Source organism: Aspergillus luchuensis, chromosome 8, assembly GCF_016861625.1.
Source record: "Aspergillus luchuensis IFO 4308 DNA, chromosome 8, nearly complete sequence".
In the NCBI taxonomy this organism is placed as follows: domain Eukaryota; kingdom Fungi; phylum Ascomycota; class Eurotiomycetes; order Eurotiales; family Aspergillaceae; genus Aspergillus; species Aspergillus luchuensis.
The window spans coordinates 2381933-2400868 of record NC_054856.1 but is presented as its reverse complement, the minus strand read 5'-3'; the positions used below and the strand labels follow the sequence as shown (position 1 = coordinate 2400868).

Genomic DNA, 18936 nt, shown 5'->3' with positions numbered 1-18936 from the left:
TCGACATATATAGCTACCTCCTCATTTCAACTTCTTCGTCTTGCGCAATTCATCCTTCTTCTTTCTCCGCTCCTTCTTGTTTTCATTGTGCTCTTCCTTGCTGACCCTCCTCTTCTGCTTATCCTTGCGCTTCTTCTTATCATCAGAGCTCTTGCCCGACGGCTTAGGTGCGGGCTTCACAAGCTCCTCGGACTCGGATTCACTCTCGGAGTTGCTTGTCGCATTCTGCGATGACTGCTGAGACGTAGCACCTGCTTTTTTAGCCAGTATCGATGCCTTTAGCTGAGCGCGTGCTCTCTCCTTTGCCTCCTGCTCCTTGCGCGCCAGGTCGATTTTGTCATTTCCAGCCTACTCAATTAGCCTCGACCCTCAAATGTGCCGTGTAGGAGTAACTCACAAGACCATGTTTGATAAAGCGACTGGCAGCCTGCTTGTCAAGAGTTAGAGTACGCTTTTCCGGCTCCGCTTCGAGCGCGGTGATCTTCGCAAAGTATTGCTTGACTCTAGTTAATTCTCTAAACACGGAGTGTTCCTTAGCATTGACGCCGTGAAGACGCAGATACGCTGTAGAAATTAGCAATCAATTTCGCCCTAACTGCAATAGTGACGTACAGAAAATAAGAGACTCCAGCGCGTAAGTCACCAAGACGTGGAATTTCGCTTTATCCATCACTGGAAGCTTCTTCGACGTCTCCACCACGGAGCTGTCCAAGATGGGCTTCAGAGCCTCTTCAAGATCATCAATGTTGTCATCCAGCTGCTCGAGCAGCGGAAGTAGATCTGCTGCCTCCATGTTGATTATGTGTACGAATATCTGGGGAGGAATCGATGATATTGGATTGAAAAGAAGCGGATAATGTCGATTTTTTTATCTCCAGGCGGTCTCTAAGGCGGTGAAGAGCTATTTGTCCGCCTTCTCCCTCATGCGATGCCGAACTCACTCTCGATCTATATCTTCCTGTTATCTTGCACATCGTTGTTAGGACTGTGAGTCCTTGGGGCAATTGTCATTTGCTTCATCTTATAATGAGACGGTGATTGTTACCATCACCTCTCAGCTTTTAGGGCGCGTGAACTTGGACTCACTGTATCTACTCTCCAGCCGTCAAAGTGTCGTACATACTGGGGCGCAGTCCGCTTCGGCGGACGACAGTCTGCGAATTATGTCTTGTCTCAAGGCGTAGTTCGCATCCCAAATCATACGGTCGATTCGTGTCTACTTGGATGCAGAATGCCGAAGAAGCGTCAAAAGATAGTGGAAAGCGCCGACTGTCTGGACGCATACATATCCTAGGTCTTGGGAATGTAGGCACATTCGTTGCCCACTCTCTCGCAAGTCGTCCGTCGCCTCCGCCTGTCACTCTACTCTTGCATAACCCAAATCTGTACAAGTCATGGCTGGGGAGAAAAAAGTGCTTAGCAATTAATTCGAATGGATTGGACGATATCAAGACAGGCTTTGATGTCAATGTCCTGAACGGCAAAGCGTGGCATGCATTCCCATACTGGGATAAAAACAGCAAGACCGGGGAAGCCATGGCTCGGGCCGATGACGGCGATGTTGAAGGCTCCCTAGCCGGGTCTGTCCAAGACGAGGAGCGCATTGAATGCTTGGTCGTCAGTGTCAAGGCGCCCGTGACGGCTATGGCTTTAGAGTCTGTCAAGCATCGTTTGACACCTGACTCTACGGTCCTACTACTTCAGAACGGCATGGGCGTCATTGATGAGCTTAATGAGAAGGTCTTCCCTGATCCCCGCAAACGCCCGAACTACATGCAAGGCATTGTCTCGCACGGGCTGGCCCGCAGAAAGGAACCATTCCAAGTCGCCCATACGGGCATCGGCACGACCATCCTGGGACCGGCTTTGCCCTCGAACTCGACATCTCCAATCAGCGAAAACGAGGATGACTGGGCCGCAAGCACCAAGTACCTCCTGCGGACCATGACCCTCACTCCTCCACTGGTTGCTGTCGCGGAGACTCCGTCCGCTCTTATGCTCTACCAGCTTGAGAAGCTGGCGATGAACGCTGTCATCAATCCGTTGACGGCGTTGATGAACTGCGAGAATGGCGAGATTCTCTACAACTATAGTCTCACACGCGTGACGCGATTGCTCCTTCATGAGATTTCGAGCGTGATCTGCGCCCTTCCCGAACTACAGGGCATCCCTGGTATCGAGAGCCGATTCTCCCCGGAACGACTGCGCTGGATGGTTACTCAGCTTGCCAGCAAGACAGCGAAGAACCACAGCTCCATGCTGCAGGATGTACGAGCCGGCAAGACGACCGAGATCGAATACCTAAACGGCTACATTGTGCGCAGAGGCGAAGAACTCGGCATCAAGTGCGTGGTAAACTACATGATGAAGCACCTGGTTCTGGGCAAGCAGCACACGTCGAAGCAAAGAGATGCCAGCGCCATTCCGATTGACATTCTGTAGTCTTTCCAGAACGAATGCCTGTACTTATATTTGAACCGATTGATACTGCTAGTTAATATACCCCTTCCTTATCCTATACACATCTCCATTCTCCAGATAGAAATGATATAATATCATGAAGACACCCGATCAATCGCCTCCTCACAAAGCCCCCGAATCTGCCTCCACCTCTTCAACAACATCCTAACCACACCTTGATCCTCCGTCTGGGCAATATACAAATCCTCTAACCGCGCAATCGCCACATCCGCTTCCTTGATATACACACCAATCCAGCCCCGAATCACAGCCGCAGACATCTTCTCATCCACCCCGTCGGTCGAGTATCCGAGCACATAGTCCTGCCAAAGTCGTAGTGGCATGTAGGTTAAACCGGCGGCGATTTCTGTTCGGTAGCAGACGCCCTCGGAGGTGAGTTGGTAGTTTCTGTGTTTGGTTATGGCTTCGTTAGTGGTGTGTGGTGATAGATAAGTGAACGGGAGGCGTACCCGTAGTATTGGTGGAACTCGAGTTCTTCTTGTTTTGAGGCGTTCAGGTCCTGCAGGATTATCTCATCAAGATAGAGGGTTTCGGAGGCGTTGGTGTCGAGGTAGAAGCCGTCTTGATAGAGTAGTGGTTAGGATGGGGTGGGGATTTTGTTGTGGTGGAATTGTAGGGGATGCGGGCTTACATTCTGTGAACAGGAAATCGTTCGAATGAGGCCCGTAGCTCATGTAGATTTCCTCGCCTTCATCTGTATATCTTGTCAGCATATCGCTGTCTTTGTCACCATAATAGTAATGAAAAAGAGGTAAAGAACGTACTGTACTCCTTCGCCGCACGAAAGACATACTCCTCCCCGTCGAACTTGACATTACACTATCCATCCACAATGATCTCATGTCAGCCAACAACTCAACCTACACAGATAGAAAGGGAAGGTATGTACCGCCACATCCGAATGGTTAAAATAATCCGCAAACGGCACCAACGCCATCGCATCATTCCTATCCTCCGGCATCTCCGCCCCCGGCAGAAGATAAAAGAAGCTTCGCGTGTTCACAATCACCCAATGGTACGTGAACAGCTCTTTATCTGTCTCGGGGAATACCCGGACAACGATGTCCCATGCTTTGCGGAGACGGGTTTCTTGTGCTTTGAGGAGGTTCTGATGCCGTGTGTCGTACTTGTGTTTCCGTTTCCCGGGGGTTATGGTGCACCAGGTGTTGGAGATGGAGGGTGGGAGGAGGTCCTGGATTTTGCTGGTGTTGCTGTTGCTGCTGGGTGAGAGGGGGGAAGATGAAGACCAGAGGATCGGCATGCTAGAGGTAAAGTCCTCCATTGTGGGCCAGGTGTTGCGCCATGGTGTGAGGTGGGAGGGACTGGCGTTGGTGAGGTATGCGGCGTAGAGGGTGTGGGTTGGTGTATCTGATGGGAAGCGCGAGGTGAACGTGGATGGGAGTTTGGAGGGCGTGAGCATTGCGGAGTGGGGGACTTTGACGAGGATGGAATCTTTCTGTTATATCATGTGAATGTTAGTTGGTGTATATGAGTTTGAGGGGGTATAAGCATGGGGGGATGTACTTCTATCTTTCGCGTTGCGATCGTACCGAGACCGCGGCCGGGGAATCGCGCTGGACTGACCCCATTGATGACGATTCCTTGTGTTTTAGCCCATTCTGTGAAGACTTCGTGCTTCTCGCCGGGCCACCAGGTGGGCTTCATGTTGACAGTCGGTTTAGACAATTGAGGGGTAAGTTGTTGGTGTGGAGGGGGTTGAAGGATAACGAGAGGTGTGACAAGTATTTATGGGAGGGTGGAAGACAAACAAAGCTCCCCTGTTTGAACCTGCGTAATTGTTCCCTAAGCAATGTACATTCAGCGATATCAATGCCTCTGTATCCCTCAATGGCAATCCAAGCAGAGACGATCAGATGCGCCAAAAACCGCCGATAAAGAAAAAGATTATCTTATCTATCTTTATCAGCCCTACGGCACCGCACACCCACCACTAGCGCCATCCGGCTCCGAAAGCATCCCATCGTACCACACCCTCATCTACATCCATCCGGCCCAAGGACCATGTCCATTGCGACGTGTTACCCTTCACTCGACACACGATGACAGTCCTCCGGACGCGCAGTGCCGTCCAGCACGCGCGCGAGCTAAACAATATCCTCTCCTGCGCAGCACCGCTATCGCTCCGCGCCCACTCACGGCCGATCTCCGGCTTCAACCGTCCTCCGCCTAACTATCCCGGCCATGTGCCATTGAATTTTGTAGAGCGCGGCGCTCTGGCCATTGGGTCAGCTGTGGGTTCTCTTCTTAACCCCCGAAGAGCTGGTACATATACTTCAGTCAATCCTAGTATGCAACTTTGTAACTAACATATCACAAAAGACCTAATTGCCGCCTGCGGCGAAGCCACCGCAACACCCTACTTCATCTACCGGCTCCGCGACGCCATGCTCTCCGATCCAACAGGCCGACAGATCCTCCGCGACCGTCCGCGCATCACCTCCGAGACCCTCAAACTGCCATACCTCCGCTCCCTCCCTGAGAACACCGTCGGCCGGACGTACGCCACCTGGCTGGACCGCGAAGGCGTGTCTCCGGACACCCGGGACAATGTGCAATACATTGACGATGAGGAATGTGCGTACGTCATGCAGCGGTACCGCGAGTGTCATGACTTCTACCATGCTGTGACGGGTTTGCCGATTTTCGTGGAGGGCGAGCTGGCACTCAAGGCTTTTGAGTTCCTGAATACGTTGATTCCCATGACTGGGTTGAGTTTGTTCGCATCCGTGAGGTTGAAGCCTGCGGAAAGGGAACGGCTGTTTTCGATTTATTTGCCGTGGGCGTTGAAGAGTGGGTTGCAGAGTAAGGAGTTGATTAATGTTTATTGGGAGAAGGTGTTGGAGAAGGATGTCGGCGAGTTGAGGGCGGAGTTGGGCATTGAAAGGCCGCCGGATATGAGGGAGATTAGGCGGATGATCCGGATGCAGAAGAAGAGGGAGAAGGAGTTGATGGAGCAGAGGGGCCAATAGCTTCAGATGGGATCAGTATGCTTATTATTAGATGTATTATATCCGTTGCTTCCTGTTGAGGAAGCTATATTTCTGTATCATTATATGAGGAATGGCCACTTCCTGAATGATTACTCGGCCAAGTATCATTAGGTCCTCGGTGGAGGAACTGTTGATGGACTATCAAGTTGGAAAAACTGTACTTTTGTCGTAGCAGAAATTCAGCTGCAAGCTGCTCTGGTCGTGAAGGTGGAAATCCGAGAGCTGGAGGTATCATTGAACATGGCAAGCATTCAGCACAAACTGAACACCCTTCGCTAAAAACACATCTCACAGATCCAACAGGTCGTCATCATCATCCCAGCCGCCGCGCCGGTTGATCACAATCTTGTGCTCCTCCTCATCCTTGCGCTGGTTCTCGGCCATGGCGTTCAACAACTGCTTGAGCTGCTCCTCGGTAACCTTCTGGCGCAATTGGCCGGACTGGGCGAGCATGATGAGACGGGACTCGACGTCAGCAGCGCGGGATTCCTTGACAAGGCGGATGCGACCCAAACGATCGGCGGCTTCGGGCTCGAGGATCTGGTTCAGAATAGTGGCGCGGCGGTCGGCTATTCGTATAAGAATAAGCAATTTGTTCGAGAGTGTGATGTAGGCAGAGAGATTCCTCCGGCGTGTTCTATTCTAGTGGGTTATGAGTTTGCGCATACCTTCAGCTTGCCTAGAGTGGAGCGACAAGTCAGTCAAGATTTACAAATGAAGAAGCAAAAACGAGGTCTGGGAATCATACCTTCTCTGTTCCTCCTGGTTGCCGTCCGAAGGGCCACCACGTGCGCCACCCTGTTGCTGAAGCTGGGCAAGACGGGCCCGTCTGATCTATACCAGATTTAAGCATTTGATACGAAGAGTGTTGAAGGCGCGGATCCGGATATTCATCAAGCATGGACACCCAAGAAGACGGGGAAAATCAAATGTAGGTGGAAAGGTTTCATACTGACCTCTTCAAGCTCTGCGTCGGCCATGAGTTTTGATGTGCTGCGTATGCAAAGTCAAAGACCAGAAAGATTCTAAGAGTGATGCGGGGTAAAAAGTGACGGGATGAAACTCGGACAGAATGAATTGCAGGCCGATGCCGAAGCGGGGAGATTATCCCAGGATTAGACTCTGGATGATTCGACGCATTCCATCTTTGGAGAACTTTCCAACCCCACCTTGCTTGAATGCCTGTGCGCCTCAGGCACTCAGGCACATGAAGTGGGGCGCCATGAGGCCGTCGGGCATCCTGGCCCGATCCGGCAATCAATAGTCCGCAGACCAGTACTAGACTAGTTTGGAACTGGGGTGGCTGGGCACTTGGGCCAATTCATTACAGATTACACACACACACATACAGCAGAGCACAATTACATGCATAATTTGTTCAGACACAATTGTTATCCTTCCATTCTACAAAAATATACGCAGATGACTTGTTGAGAGTCAAACCTGCAGACCGAGGCTGCAATGCCAACAAACCCGAATATAAACTTCCAGGAGAAAGTAAGTTGAGTGTCGTTGTGGTGGAGAGTGGAAGATCGCAGTGACTGCAAGTGTCGTCATCAAGTGTGCCAAGGAGGAGCTGCCTTTTTAAGCCAAAAGAAACCATCCACCGCCGAAGATCCGGCTGATTTTGGGAGAAAGATTGGCTGATTATCCCCAAATTAGAACGCCCTAATGTCGCACCCAACCGCATCGGATGGATCTTTGCGCCCAAACTATTGAAAAGCGTGTGAAGAGTTTTTGCAGGTCGAGAGAAAGCTTATGAATTGGAACGAGCTCTCTTAAATTTCCCAAGAGGCTCTAGTCACCGTCTCCGGAGGCCCTTGCGAGATCGGGTTCCGTATCGAGATCGTACCTAGTGGGAACCATTAAGCCGGATGAGAACGTGGCGCGAGTGATGGGAAAAAATGATTCCACCATCCATACAGAGAGTATCATATCATACGTAATCTAGCAATGGCGTGTTACACTTGAACAGTCCGTCAGACTTGATTGTAGTACGTAGTAGTAGTTAGTTTCTTCTTCCCCGCCTTTTTCCCTTCATCCACACCGAGGAATGAACCAAAGGATGGAATGGCAGCCAGTCCCAAGCTTCACGCCGGCCCTTGTGATTGTCCACCACCGGAGACGCGCCGGGAGGCGATCGACCTTCCAGATACGGTAATTTCTAAGCGCCTGTTGTTTGCCTCCGAGCTGATGATTGGCTCACTGTCGAGTGGAGCCGGTATCGGAACCGTAAATACAGCAAGCAGGGCGGCGATACCGAGTCAGACGTACAGTGGGAATGATACTCTGTTACTGTTACTGACTGCCTGTTGCGACCTGAATCCACTTGCCGTACCAACTCCGGCCTTGCCTGCAGTCGTGCTTGTGCTCTTCTTGTTCTTGTTCTTGTCTCTGCTGCTACTCTCTGGTCGTCCTTGACCTCTTCTTAATTCTCCTCATTTGTTCTTCCCCCCCGGTCGCTGACCATCTTTTTCTATCTATAATTCTTTTTTTAAACTAATTTAATTAGCTTACACTAATCTTCCCACTAAATCCCATCATCTGCCTTGACGAAAGAGGGGTTACGTCCACTGATTACCCGCTAAGACGTCTCTCTCCCTTCCTTTATCTCCCTCAACCCGGCTCTCGCCTCCAGTTAATCGTCATCCTTCCGGTCTATCCTTCCCTACTTATCGCCGCCTCTCCTTCATACCCCTCTTTCAGCGACTTTCGCTCTCTATCGAATTGCATCTCGCTCCTTTCTTCGACTCAATGCTTCGTTCTCCGACTGGCTGATTCCTCTCCAGTCTGCGCGCTGGCGGGGACGTCACGTTACTGCTTCCCCCCCTGCTTTAATCCTTCCATGCATACATCCTCAACCAGCCCTTGTCTCTGCCAGGATTTGCAGATGCGAAGCGTTGCCGGTCCGTTATATACGTGGTTGTGATACGCGCCTCTTTCTGCTGTGATACCCTGTTCTGCTGCATTTGCCGTGTCGACATCTCCCGATCATCATGGCCGAGTATGTATATTCACGTCCCTCCAATGCAGTTGGCCGATGCTGGGTTTGTTTGCTAATTTCGGTGACAGTTTTATTGCTTTCCACACTTATTACTCTCGCCACAATTTCCTATCCCCGTCTACCATGCTGCCACGTCCCACCAGCCACAAACGGTCGAATTCCTCCGAGAACAACTCTCTCTCCCCCGACAAGACCGTCACGAAAGCCAGGTCCACCAATGACCTGTCTGGAACCGTCACTGCGAAGCCGACACCGGGCGTCCGCTCGTCCAGTGTTGGCAACTTCCAGGAAACTAGCTTTAGCACCTTGAAGGATCCCAGACTTGCGAGCCACTCGGAAGACTCGGAGACGTCAGAGTCAACACAGTCGCATCATCCCGACTTGAGCAATGAGGTCGCAGCTTTGAGCGTCAAGTTGGTCCAGGCGATCAACAATCAGACGACCCTCGATGACAACCTAGTCGCCACTCGTCAGGAATTGGAGCAGGCACAAGCCAAGATCCGAGCCCTGGAGTTGGAAAATGAAAAGTATCGGCAAGACATTGATCAGGAAGTTTTGATCAAGAAGTCCGACGTGGATTATGAAATGTTGCGCTTGCAAGCTGCATTGGCTGAAGAGAAGGCTCAGCGCGCCCTTGTGGAGAAGGAGAAGAAGGGCATTGAACAAGAACTAGAGACATTAACTGCCGCGCTTTTTGAAGAAGCCAACAAGGTAAGCTCCATATGCGAATGTATGTCGGGTCGACCAACTGACCTGTTACCTTTTGAACAGATGGTCGCCGCGGCCAAGCTTGAGCGTGAGGCTGTAGAGAAGAAAAACGAGCAGCTACGCTCTCAAGTCAAAGACACCGAAGCACTGCTTGCATCACATCAAGAACAATTGGCCGAGCTAAAATCTGTTTTGCATGGACTCAACCTCGCCAAGGATGATAGCGAGACTCGCACAATCATCTCGACAGCTCCGTCATCACCAACTATGCCGCGGCATCCTTTGCATGTCAGCAAGAATTCTGAGATTCCCGACATACCAGAGGAAATCCCCACATTGGAAGAGCTCACTCCAGGGCCGTCCACTAGTTTCCCACATTTGATTAAGCCGGTCTGTCGAACGGATATCCAAGCTTATGAGGACTTTCGGGAACTCTTCACGACATCTCGAGCTTCCAAGCCTGCAAGTCGGGCCACAAGTGGGTCTTACGCTGGCTTGAATGTCATGAGTCTGGCTAGTGGGTTCGGTTCAGCGTCGTCATCTCCCGCCAAATCTCAAACACATTCTCCCAATGGCAGCGTGTCTTCCCCACAGCCCGTGACTTCCCACATTCCTCTCAAGGAGACCCGCTTCTACAAGCGCGTGCTTTCGGAAGACATCGAACCGACCCTCCGGCTTGATGCTGCGCCCGGGATCTCATGGCTAACGCGGCGCTCAGTATTAAGTGGGATCTGCGATGGAACTCTCCTGGTTGAACCCATGCCGCCTTCAGCAAAGAAATATGAGTTTCCTTGTTCAATGTGTGGCGAGCGCAGAAACGGTCCCACCAACGAGAGGACCCATCGATTTCGGACGTCCGATAGCGAGACCGCTCAACGATACCCTCTGTGTGTACTGTGTTTAGAGAGAGTCCGTTCCAGCTGCGAGTTCACTGGATACCTCCGTCTCATCCTTGACGGCCATGTTCGCATTGGTGATGCGGAAGAGGAGAAGGATGCATGGGATGAAACTATCCGACTAAGGGAGAGAATGTTCTGGTCACGCATCGGGGGTGGAATTATCCCTTTGTTTGCTCACGCCAATGGCTTCCAAGGAAATATCCCTACACCTACTGATTGCGTTGAGGCGCCTGTTGCAGATGGTCGTGATGAGTGCCAGCGGTCAATCATCTCTACTGTCCCTGAGGATGTCGCTATTGAAACAAAGAACCTAGACGACATTGAAGAGCACAACCATGACGAGGGTTCTGTGGGAGACGATCCGTTTGTGTCTGCTCCCTCCGAGTCAGAATCTACAGCCAGCAGCGCGGCGGTCTCTCCCACGGATGCCAACGCACCCGTATTGAAGACAGACCTCGTTGATGATATGAACGAGCAACCTGATATGCAGGTTATCGTCCCTGAAAATACGCATGATGAAGCCGATAGCGTCAAGCACTCAACTGAAGTTGAGGAGACGCCGAACAACCACGACACCACAAAGAATGGTGATAACTGATATGATCAATGCCGATTTGACCCACGATTCTCATCGTTTCGACAACGCGGACGTTCCTCCGTTGTCTTGCACTCTACTTGGGTTTTGATTTCGTGTTCCGACCAGCATTTGCGCGGACCCACCCTTTTTCAAACTTCATCTATTCTCATATACCGGTATAGTTCAACCATGCCTGCTTGCTTAATTCCTCACCGATCCTGTCCTTTGCATCCGAGACATATTATCAGTCAAGAGCAGCATGGGCTATGTATTATTAATACCTTGTTTTTTCTTGTTTCTCCTTTGTATACATATTTTTCTTTCTATTGGGTTTCTTTTCATTTCTTGTGTATTTGGTTTTCTCCCAAGTTTCTTTACCCTTTCGCGTTTGTACCTCCTGCACCATTTGTTTGCTCAACGCTATCGGGATGCGAACGTCCTCGATGCGCGAAGGTACTCCTGGATGAACTATGACCTCGCATTTCAATGAATTTTGCGTTTCTTTGTCACATGGAATAGTGTCCACCCGGCACTTTCAAGTTTTTGCAGCATACATTTCTTTCTGTTGCTATTCCCCCGGTGCATCCAATTGCGATTGATTCTTTTTACGCGATATACATGGTGGCAGAGATATCAGGGCTTATGGAGCGGATGATGCAGGAATGCAAGGTAGTGGCTTTGCACCTAGCAACTGTAGGTAGAGCAAAAATTTATGATGTTCTCGAGTTCTTCGGTATCGTAATTTAACGTAAACGGTCTACTTACTACGCGTGTAACAAGCGGAGCAACTACTATACCATGCCCGTTAATTTCCTTCTACAGACATAGAACCCAGATCAAACATGAAATGTTATCAAGATTTTACAACTGAAGTGTAGACGACACACGTCTCGCCTCAAAGAAGACCTATCAACCACGTATACATACTCCATCATCGACTGCAAAAAAAACGCCTGAGTAGACAATATAACGATAGATCCTAATTCCCAGTATGCCAGGTAAGAGTGTAAATATGAAGAGAAAAATAAAAGAAAAGAAAAGGGCCCAAATAGACACATCATGAAAGAGTCAAAAAAAAAAAAAAAAAATTGATAACGAGAAATACGCAGTTGGTCTATTTCCTCGTCATAGCCTGCCGTTCATGAATGCGTCTGATCTGCTCTTCGATATTCATACTCTGAGGATTCGGAGGTGCGCCAGCAGGTCCGACAACAGGCGGCGGCACAGGACCCGAACCAGGCACGGCACCTTCGACAGCCATCTTCTTGCGACGGGCCTCTTCCTCCGGATCGGCAGCCCCGGAACCAGGCATGGCAGCGGAATCGAATACGTCGCTTCGTTGACTGGCCAGACGTTTGAGGTTGTTGACCACGTCCACGGTGAAGAGGTTGGTGGTTGCGCTGCGGGATTCGGCCTTGGCGCGTTGTTCCTTCCAGCGCGGATCGAGCAGCTCGATGCGCATGTGTTGTTCCAGTTCGCCGACGGGGATCTGTTGGTGGCAGTTGGGGCAGAGCGCTGTGGCGCCTGTGGGGTTTTGGCGGCGCGCTTGGGCTCGCGGGACGTAGTCGGAGCGGATGCGCATCGGTTGTTGTTGTTGTTGGGGTTGAGCGGCGGCGGCGGCTTTGGCAGCGGCGGCTTGTTCGCGTGCTTCCATGCGTTCCCGGATGTATTGCTCTTCTTCTTGGGCGGCGGTGGACATGGGTGGGGGGACGATGGGTTGTTGAGGGGGCAGGCCTTGAGGGGGGTAGGCGGGGCCGGCGGGGATGATGGGCTCGGGTTGTTGTTGGGGATAGGCGTTGTAGTAGGTGGGGGTTTCCTCTTCGGTGGGCATGGCTTCTTCGATACGGAGAGGGTTGAGAGACATCATGGCTTTTTGTTCGAGGGAGGCGGATTGGAGGTCGTTGAGGGAGGTTGGGGGAGGGAGGTCGACTTGGTCGTCTGCTTCGGTGAAGAGGACGGTTTCGACGACGACGAAATCATGCCAGTCGATTTGGGCGTATGCGATACGCTCTTGCTCTTCTTCCTCCTCCTTCTTTTGCTTCTGCTGTTCTTGGTATTTGACCCATTCGGCGCGTTGCTTGGCGCGGTCGAGGACGTGGAATTTGTTCTGAACATTGTGCTCGAGGTCGGCGAGACGCTTCTTCTCTGTTGTGGCGGCATCGATTCCTTCGGAGCGGAGGAGGATGGTGTATTGGTCGACGAGTCGGGTGAAGAACTGGTAGAGACTATGTTGCGGGCGCAGGAAGTCGAACTGGAAGTTCCTGGTTTCTCGTTGAGAGAGCGCGGTCATGAATGATTTTCCACGCTTGGCGACGAATAGGGCCGTGAGCTTCACGACTTCCAGATCTTGCGCATTGATGATGGGCATCCGTGCAGAAAAGTGAAACTCCGGCGGTTCTTCGGGGCCCTTGGGCTTCTCGGGTTCAGCTGCGGGGGTTGCTTCGCCTGGTCGGCCTGCGGCCACTGCTGTTCCTCGTCCTTCCTTGATCTCGACAAGACGCCATTGGTAGAAGGGAGCGTAGGCGTCACCGGGGTTGAGGAAGGAGAATTTGGGGTTGTTCCGTTCCTTTTCACGAACGCGATCTAAGAGTCTGCGCGTGAGCTGCGCGGTCCAAATGATAGAATAGTATGCAAGGGTGTGACGTACCTTCGAAGACGACACCATTTCGAGCGACATAGCCGGCCGTTTTCTCAACGATAGCTGTTTCAATGTTAGCTTTCAAGCGTCACCAGGCCTCGGAGGCATCGACAAACTTACCTCGAATGTCCTTGGGTGGCAAGACCACGCCCTCAGGCGGCTTGCCCACCTCTTCCGGCAGCGGAGTACCTCCGTTACTTGCAGATGCCATGGTTCGCACTCCGATGAAAATGGAGAGACGCGGGATTGGATGAGTGAGTCCAAACTGAGGCGATTCGGCGACCTGCGATGTTCCTTTTCGGGTTGACTTCATTTCTGGGCGCGGCTATTGAAGACTAAGCGCGGGCGGACAGGCTACCCGCGCGCGTAGCCATGGAAGCTGGTGATTGGCTGGATTATCCCGAGGCTAAACCGCGATGGGCCAGTCCCTGGCGTTGTCAATCAATCTACTTAGTAACTTAAGTAACATTTGACCGTTGATGAACGCTGGGGCAACATCTATAATTAATTATTATTGTATGTTGTCATGGCTCAAAGCTTGGACAAGTTACTTAAATTTTGGGACATTATAGACTATAGATTGCTATAATTAAACTGCCCCTACGAGGCTGATGCTGGCGGCGTGCATGGGGGCCTTGCATATTGCTGACGGGCAGAAAACCAAGAGTCTCTCTCCAACTGCGGCCGACGATCTGGCCTTAAAGCGGCCGACGCTTTCGTCCGCCTCCCTAAATCGTCCCACACGTGCTGTGCTCGCTCTTCATCATCTTCCCTCTTACTCTCTTGCCTTCCCCGGTCCCCTTTTGTTCCGCTTCTTCTCTGTCATGGCGCTTCTTTTTTTGAAATAACTTCTTACCCTCTTTTGATTGTCCACTTATTTGTTTACACCCCCCCCCACACCCCATCTACATCTGTGCCTGTTCAGCGGGGGTGGTCCCGAAGCTCCCCTGGAGTTGGAGCATTGTGCAGTAACGGGCTCCGTCATTGTTTCGCTTGCCCGCGGTAGCTCTTGATGATCAATTGCCCTTTATTTTTCTGCTTTTAGGATCTTCTGAACCCCTCCCCCGACCAGTCTCCTGTCCACTCCTTTTTTCTTTCCTCTCTCTCTCTCTGCAATTCTCTCTTCGAACCGCCTTCGACAATGGCGGCCAAATCCAAAGACACCTTGGCGGTTACGCCGCCGCCGAAATCATCCTCACGCTCTCCCAGCCGCTCTCCCGGTCCCAAGAGCCGCAAGAAGGCCGTCGCGGCCTCCTCGAGCTATGCATCAGATGGCGTTACGGACAACAATATCTTCCATCTTCCCGCTTCCGACTATAGGACTCTGGCTCTGGTAACCATTGTTGCGGCAGTGGTCCGGTTGTTCAGGATCTACCAGCCTTCTAGCGTTGTCTTCGACGAAGTCCAGTATGTGTGCATGCCTTTTTCCGCCCCCGCATATGCCGGAGATAATCTTGTTCTAATGCATGGCCGACAGCTTCGGAGGTTTTGCGACAAAGTACATTAAGGGCCGCTTCTTCATGGATGTTCATCCTCCTCTTGCCAAGTTGCTCATCACACTTGCTGGCTGGCTGGCGGGCTTTGATGGCGAGTTCGATTTCAAGGACATTGGAAAGGATTACCTCGAACCGGGCGTACCATATGTTGCCATGCGCATGCTTCCGGCGATTTTGGGTGTTCTCACGATCCCATTGATGTTCCTGACATTGAGGGCATCGGGATGCCGCACTATCACCGCGGTGCTAGGTGCCGGTGTCGTCATCTTTGGTAGGTCTCCATGCCTGTCCGACTGGTCAATTGCACATGCTGATTTAGCGCAGAGAACGGTCTCATTACTCAGTCTCGTCTAATTCTCTTGGATTCCCCATTGGTGTTCTTCACTGCGCTCACCGCATTGTCTTTCACGTGTTTTACCAACCAACAGGAATTGGGACCTTCTCATTCCTTCCGTGGACCCTGGTGGTTTTGGCTCGCGGCAACTGGCCTCTCTCTGGGCGCTACCCTCAGTGTCAAATGGGTTGGTCTCTTCACCGTTGCTTGGGTTGGGTCGCTTACCGTTCTCCAACTGTGGGTTCTGCTTGGTGATCCGAAGAATGTCACACCGGTACGTGCATGCAATCATCGATCTATATCTACTTGAGCCAGCGGCTAATCTCGTATTCTACAGCGCCTGTGGTTCAAGCACTTCTTTGCTCGTGTCTTCTGCCTGATTGTTATTCCCCTCAGCTTCTACTGCGCCATGTTTGGAATTCACTTCCTGTGCCTTGTTAACCCTGGCGATGGAGATGGATTCATGTCGTCCGAGTTCCAAGCAACCCTAAACTCTAAGGGAATGCAGGACGTTCCCGCCGATGTTGCATTCGGATCCCGCGTCAGCATCCGTCACCTCAACACCCAAGGAGGCTATCTTCATTCTCACAACCACATGTACCCCACAGGAAGTAAGCAGCAACAGATCACGCTCTACCCCCACAAGGATGAGAACAACATCTTCGTCCTCGAGAACCAGACTCAGCCTCTTGGCCCCTATGGAACAGTGGAGGGCCCCTTGGCCTGGGACAACATTACCGCGGAGTATATCGAAGATGGCGCTGTGATCAGGTTGGATCACCTTATTACTCGGAGACGTATTCACTCGCATGATGAACGGCCTCCTGTCACAGATGTGGACTGGCAATTCGAGGTGTCTGCATATGGCTACGATGGATTTCCCGGAGATGCAAACGATCTCTTCCGCGTTGAAATTGTGAAGTCCCTCTCTGAGGGCGAGGAGGCGAAGAAGCGACTGCGCACCATCCAGACCAAGTTCCGCCTGGTGCATGTTATGACCAATTGTGTCCTGTTTTCCCACAAAGTCAAGCTTCCCGAGTGGGGTTTCGACCAGCAAGAGGTGACCTGCGCCAGAGGAGCTACTTTGCCCAACAGCATCTGGTACATTGAATCGAACAGCCACCCTATGCTAGCAGAGGATGGTGAGAAGGTTAACTACAGGAACCCCGGTTTCTTCGGCAAGTTCTGGGAGCTGCAGAAGGTGATGTGGATTACCAATGCAGGCCTGACTGAATCGCACGCTTGGGACTCTCGCCCGCCTTCCTGGCCGACCCTCCTCCGTGGCATCAACTTCTGGGGCAAGGATCACCGCCAAGTCTACCTCCTGGGCAACCCCTTCATCTGGTGGTCTTCAACGGCGGCCATTGTTATCTACATCATCTTCAAGGGAGTCTCTGTTCTTCGTTGGCAGCGGAGCTGTGGTGATTACCACAACGTGAACTTCAAGCGGTTCGACTACGAAATTGGTACTAGCGTACTTGGCTGGGCTTTCCACTACTTCCCCTTCTACCTCATGGCGCGCCAGCTTTTCTTGCACCATTATTTCCCTGCCCTCTACTTCGCTATCATTGCCCTCTGCCAGGAGTTCGACTTCCTTGCCAACCGCATCAAGAGCCTTGGGCTACCATCTCGCCCTGTTATCGGCAAAGTGTTGGCCGGTATCTTCCTTGCGATTAGCATCTTTACTTTCACACTGTACTCGCCTCTGGTCTACGGCAACCCATGGACCCAGGATGCTTGCAACAGTGTAAAGCTAATGGACAGCTGGGACTTTGACTGCCACACATTTTACACTAGCGTAAGTCTCTCGGGCACCGCAGCCGATACACATGTTGTAGGCGCTAACATGATTACAGCTTGACCAATATGTGACCCAGATCGTGGACACGCACCCGGCTATCCCCACGACTCAAGCGTCCGTGCCACAAGCACCCCCTGTTGTGATGGAACAGCCACCACAACAACAGGTCCCGCAGCAAGTTCCGCAACAGAAACAGGAAGTCTTGCAGGAGGAGGCACAGGAACCGGCTGTCACGCCCCGGGCTCGGCACACTGCCAAGGCCCGTGTGGAGTACCGTGATCAACACGGAAACGTGCTGGATGAGGAACTTGTTGCTCAGTTGAAGAAGGAAGGTAAAGTCCAGTTCGAGAGCCGTCATGAGACGAAGACTCGCCTGGAGAACGGCCGTGTTGTCGACATGATCGACGGTCAAATTGCCCCGCCCCACCCCGATGTTGAAGGCCAAAATCCCGAAACTGTCGGAAGACAGCCCCCTCAGGCTGTAGAGGACGGCCCAGCTTCAGTAGCCGGGCAAGGAAGCTCCCAGGAGCAGCGCGGCTCGCCTGACCCCAAGCCGGCCAGCGAGGCCAACGAGGCGACCAAATCTTGAATAGACTCGAAGCATTTGTGAGGGATTGCTGTACTGGTTTCAAACTTTGGCTGTTCTCATTTACTTCTTCTGTACTTCTTTTCTAGCAATAACTGGCTTCTCTTTCCTCCCTCTTGCTCATTCAACTACTTTGGTCTAACGAAATGTGACTCTTGTACATGATTACTTACGCGTTCCTGGATTTAGCGGCCTACTTGATTGTACATGTCTTATCACAGTTTGGGAACTTGGTGTAAGCGCAACGAAAACAATCTTCCAAATAAAACCTCGTCAAAACAACGAACTATGCACAGTGGTCTTGTAAAAACGGTCTCACCCCATACTCTAGTCTTCACAAGTTTTAGTGTACAGCGATCAGCGCCGACCTGCCTCAACTTCTTTCTTCCTAGAATCTCAACAACACGGCCTTGTCTGCAATTGCAGATGGTGAACTATTTAGTAGTCCCACTCCTCCTTTCCGTACTTGTTGTAGCGCTCGTGGAGGTCCTAAAAAGAACAGGAAATCGTTTGTTAGTGATCCGGTTCGCATTGTCGACTATTGGTCGCGAATATCAACCACATGGGGATGGGGGGGGCAGTAAATACCACGGGCAGGGTAACGTTGGGAACAATGACGGTGTTCAGGGCGCTGGGGGCGTTGCGCAGGGGCTGGCTCTTGTCACCGTGGGGGTGGTATTGGTACTTGTAGACCTTGCCACTCTCGTCGGTCTGCTCCCAGGGCATGGCACTCTCGCCAATGCGGACGTTGCTCTCGGAGGTGACGGAGGTGGGCTTTCTGCCGAAGTACCTGATCATCGAGAGGAAAAAATTATGTTAGCCAATTGAGTCGATTCATAGTTGAACTTGTATAATAGTGTCGAGGAATTTTTTTTCGGCAATTGAGCGTTGTATGTTTTGTCGTGCTGACACACTATGAAAAGAAATCGGGGAAAAGGGAAAAGTATTCACCATCCGGCAAGCAGGAAAGCACCGGACATGACACCGAGCAGAACCTGTTCAAGTATAATTTCACCAATTAGATTCCAACGATCGCAATTGATTTCTATCGGTTCATTGGGTCCGTACGTAGAGCTCGGGGTCACGCTTGGGGCCCTTGTCGAGGCCAGCCTCCTCAACCTTGGAGCTGTAGAGGCGGCGCGGGGGAGCGCGAAGGAAGGACTGGCGGGCGAAGGCCCGGCGGGAGGCCATAGCAGCAATTGAAGACATGTTGATGGGATTGCGAGGAGCGGACGTGTGTCTGCGAGGACTGTGGGGGGTTGGTGGTTCGAATGGGTCTTGAGGGAGGAGGTGGGAGAATCGGTGGGCGTCGGACGTATGATGTTGCCGGCGCATCATCAGGTGACATTTCGTTGGCCAGCTTCCGGCACGGCTGCTGACTCAGCCCGCGTGGTTGGCCTG

The 18936-nt window shown here is 51.8% G+C and overlaps 9 protein-coding genes across 9 annotated transcripts; 4 read left to right on the top strand and 5 right to left on the bottom strand.

Moving 5' to 3' along the window:
- Positions 1-21: 21 nt before the first annotated feature.
- AKAW2_80858S (Sas10/Utp3/C1D family protein) lies at positions 22-793 on the bottom strand (the record flags this gene model as incomplete). Its single annotated transcript, XM_041681926.1, has 3 exons — positions 22-348; positions 398-564; positions 613-793. The coding sequence occupies 3 exons, from the start codon at positions 791-793 to the stop codon at positions 22-24; spliced, it is 675 nt and encodes a 224-aa protein (XP_041548819.1).
- Positions 794-1224: 431 nt separating this feature from the next.
- Positions 1225-2442, top strand: AKAW2_80857A (ketopantoate reductase family protein; the record flags this gene model as incomplete). The annotated part of the gene is made up of 1 exon (XM_041681925.1): positions 1225-2442. One exon carries the CDS (start codon positions 1225-1227, stop codon positions 2440-2442), a length of 1218 nt encoding a protein of 405 aa, XP_041548818.1.
- A 113-nt stretch (positions 2443-2555) lies between these two features.
- Positions 2556-4146, bottom strand: AKAW2_80856S (uncharacterized protein; the record flags this gene model as incomplete). Its single annotated transcript, XM_041681924.1, has 6 exons — positions 2556-2868; positions 2931-3042; positions 3113-3175; positions 3246-3300; positions 3371-3937; positions 4006-4146. The coding sequence occupies 6 exons, from the start codon at positions 4144-4146 to the stop codon at positions 2556-2558; spliced, it is 1251 nt and encodes a 416-aa protein (XP_041548817.1).
- A 395-nt stretch (positions 4147-4541) lies between these two features.
- Positions 4542-5471, top strand: coq4 (ubiquinone biosynthesis protein COQ4; the record flags this gene model as incomplete). The annotated part of the gene is made up of 2 exons (XM_041681922.1): positions 4542-4764; positions 4822-5471. The coding sequence occupies 2 exons, from the start codon at positions 4542-4544 to the stop codon at positions 5469-5471; spliced, it is 873 nt and encodes a 290-aa protein (XP_041548816.1).
- A 309-nt stretch (positions 5472-5780) lies between these two features.
- On the bottom strand, positions 5781-6472 carry AKAW2_80855S (DNA-binding protein; the record flags this gene model as incomplete). Its single annotated transcript, XM_041681921.1, has 4 exons — positions 5781-6061; positions 6161-6171; positions 6241-6326; positions 6449-6472. The coding sequence occupies 4 exons, from the start codon at positions 6470-6472 to the stop codon at positions 5781-5783; spliced, it is 402 nt and encodes a 133-aa protein (XP_041548815.1).
- Positions 6473-8488: 2016 nt separating this feature from the next.
- Positions 8489-10701, top strand: SEC2 (guanine nucleotide exchange factor SEC2; the record flags this gene model as incomplete). The annotated part of the gene is made up of 3 exons (XM_041681920.1): positions 8489-8496; positions 8565-9207; positions 9268-10701. 3 exons carry the CDS (start codon positions 8489-8491, stop codon positions 10699-10701), a joined length of 2085 nt encoding a protein of 694 aa, XP_041548814.1.
- A 1093-nt stretch (positions 10702-11794) lies between these two features.
- On the bottom strand, positions 11795-13631 carry PRP21 (putative pre-mRNA splicing factor; the record flags this gene model as incomplete). Its single annotated transcript, XM_041681919.1, has 3 exons — positions 11795-13263; positions 13328-13381; positions 13439-13631. 3 exons carry the CDS (start codon positions 13629-13631, stop codon positions 11795-11797), a joined length of 1716 nt encoding a protein of 571 aa, XP_041548813.1.
- Positions 13632-14459: 828 nt separating this feature from the next.
- pmt1 (protein mannosyltransferase 1) lies at positions 14460-17538 on the top strand (the record flags this gene model as incomplete). The annotated part of the gene is made up of 5 exons (XM_041681918.1): positions 14460-14725; positions 14796-15085; positions 15139-15422; positions 15486-16946; positions 17005-17538. 5 exons carry the CDS (start codon positions 14460-14462, stop codon positions 17536-17538), a joined length of 2835 nt encoding a protein of 944 aa, XP_041548812.1.
- A 435-nt stretch (positions 17539-17973) lies between these two features.
- On the bottom strand, positions 17974-18744 carry AKAW2_80851S (uncharacterized protein; the record flags this gene model as incomplete). Its single annotated transcript, XM_041681917.1, has 4 exons — positions 17974-18024; positions 18124-18325; positions 18487-18530; positions 18604-18744. 4 exons carry the CDS (start codon positions 18742-18744, stop codon positions 17974-17976), a joined length of 438 nt encoding a protein of 145 aa, XP_041548811.1.
- Between the last annotated feature and the right edge of the window lie 192 nt (positions 18745-18936).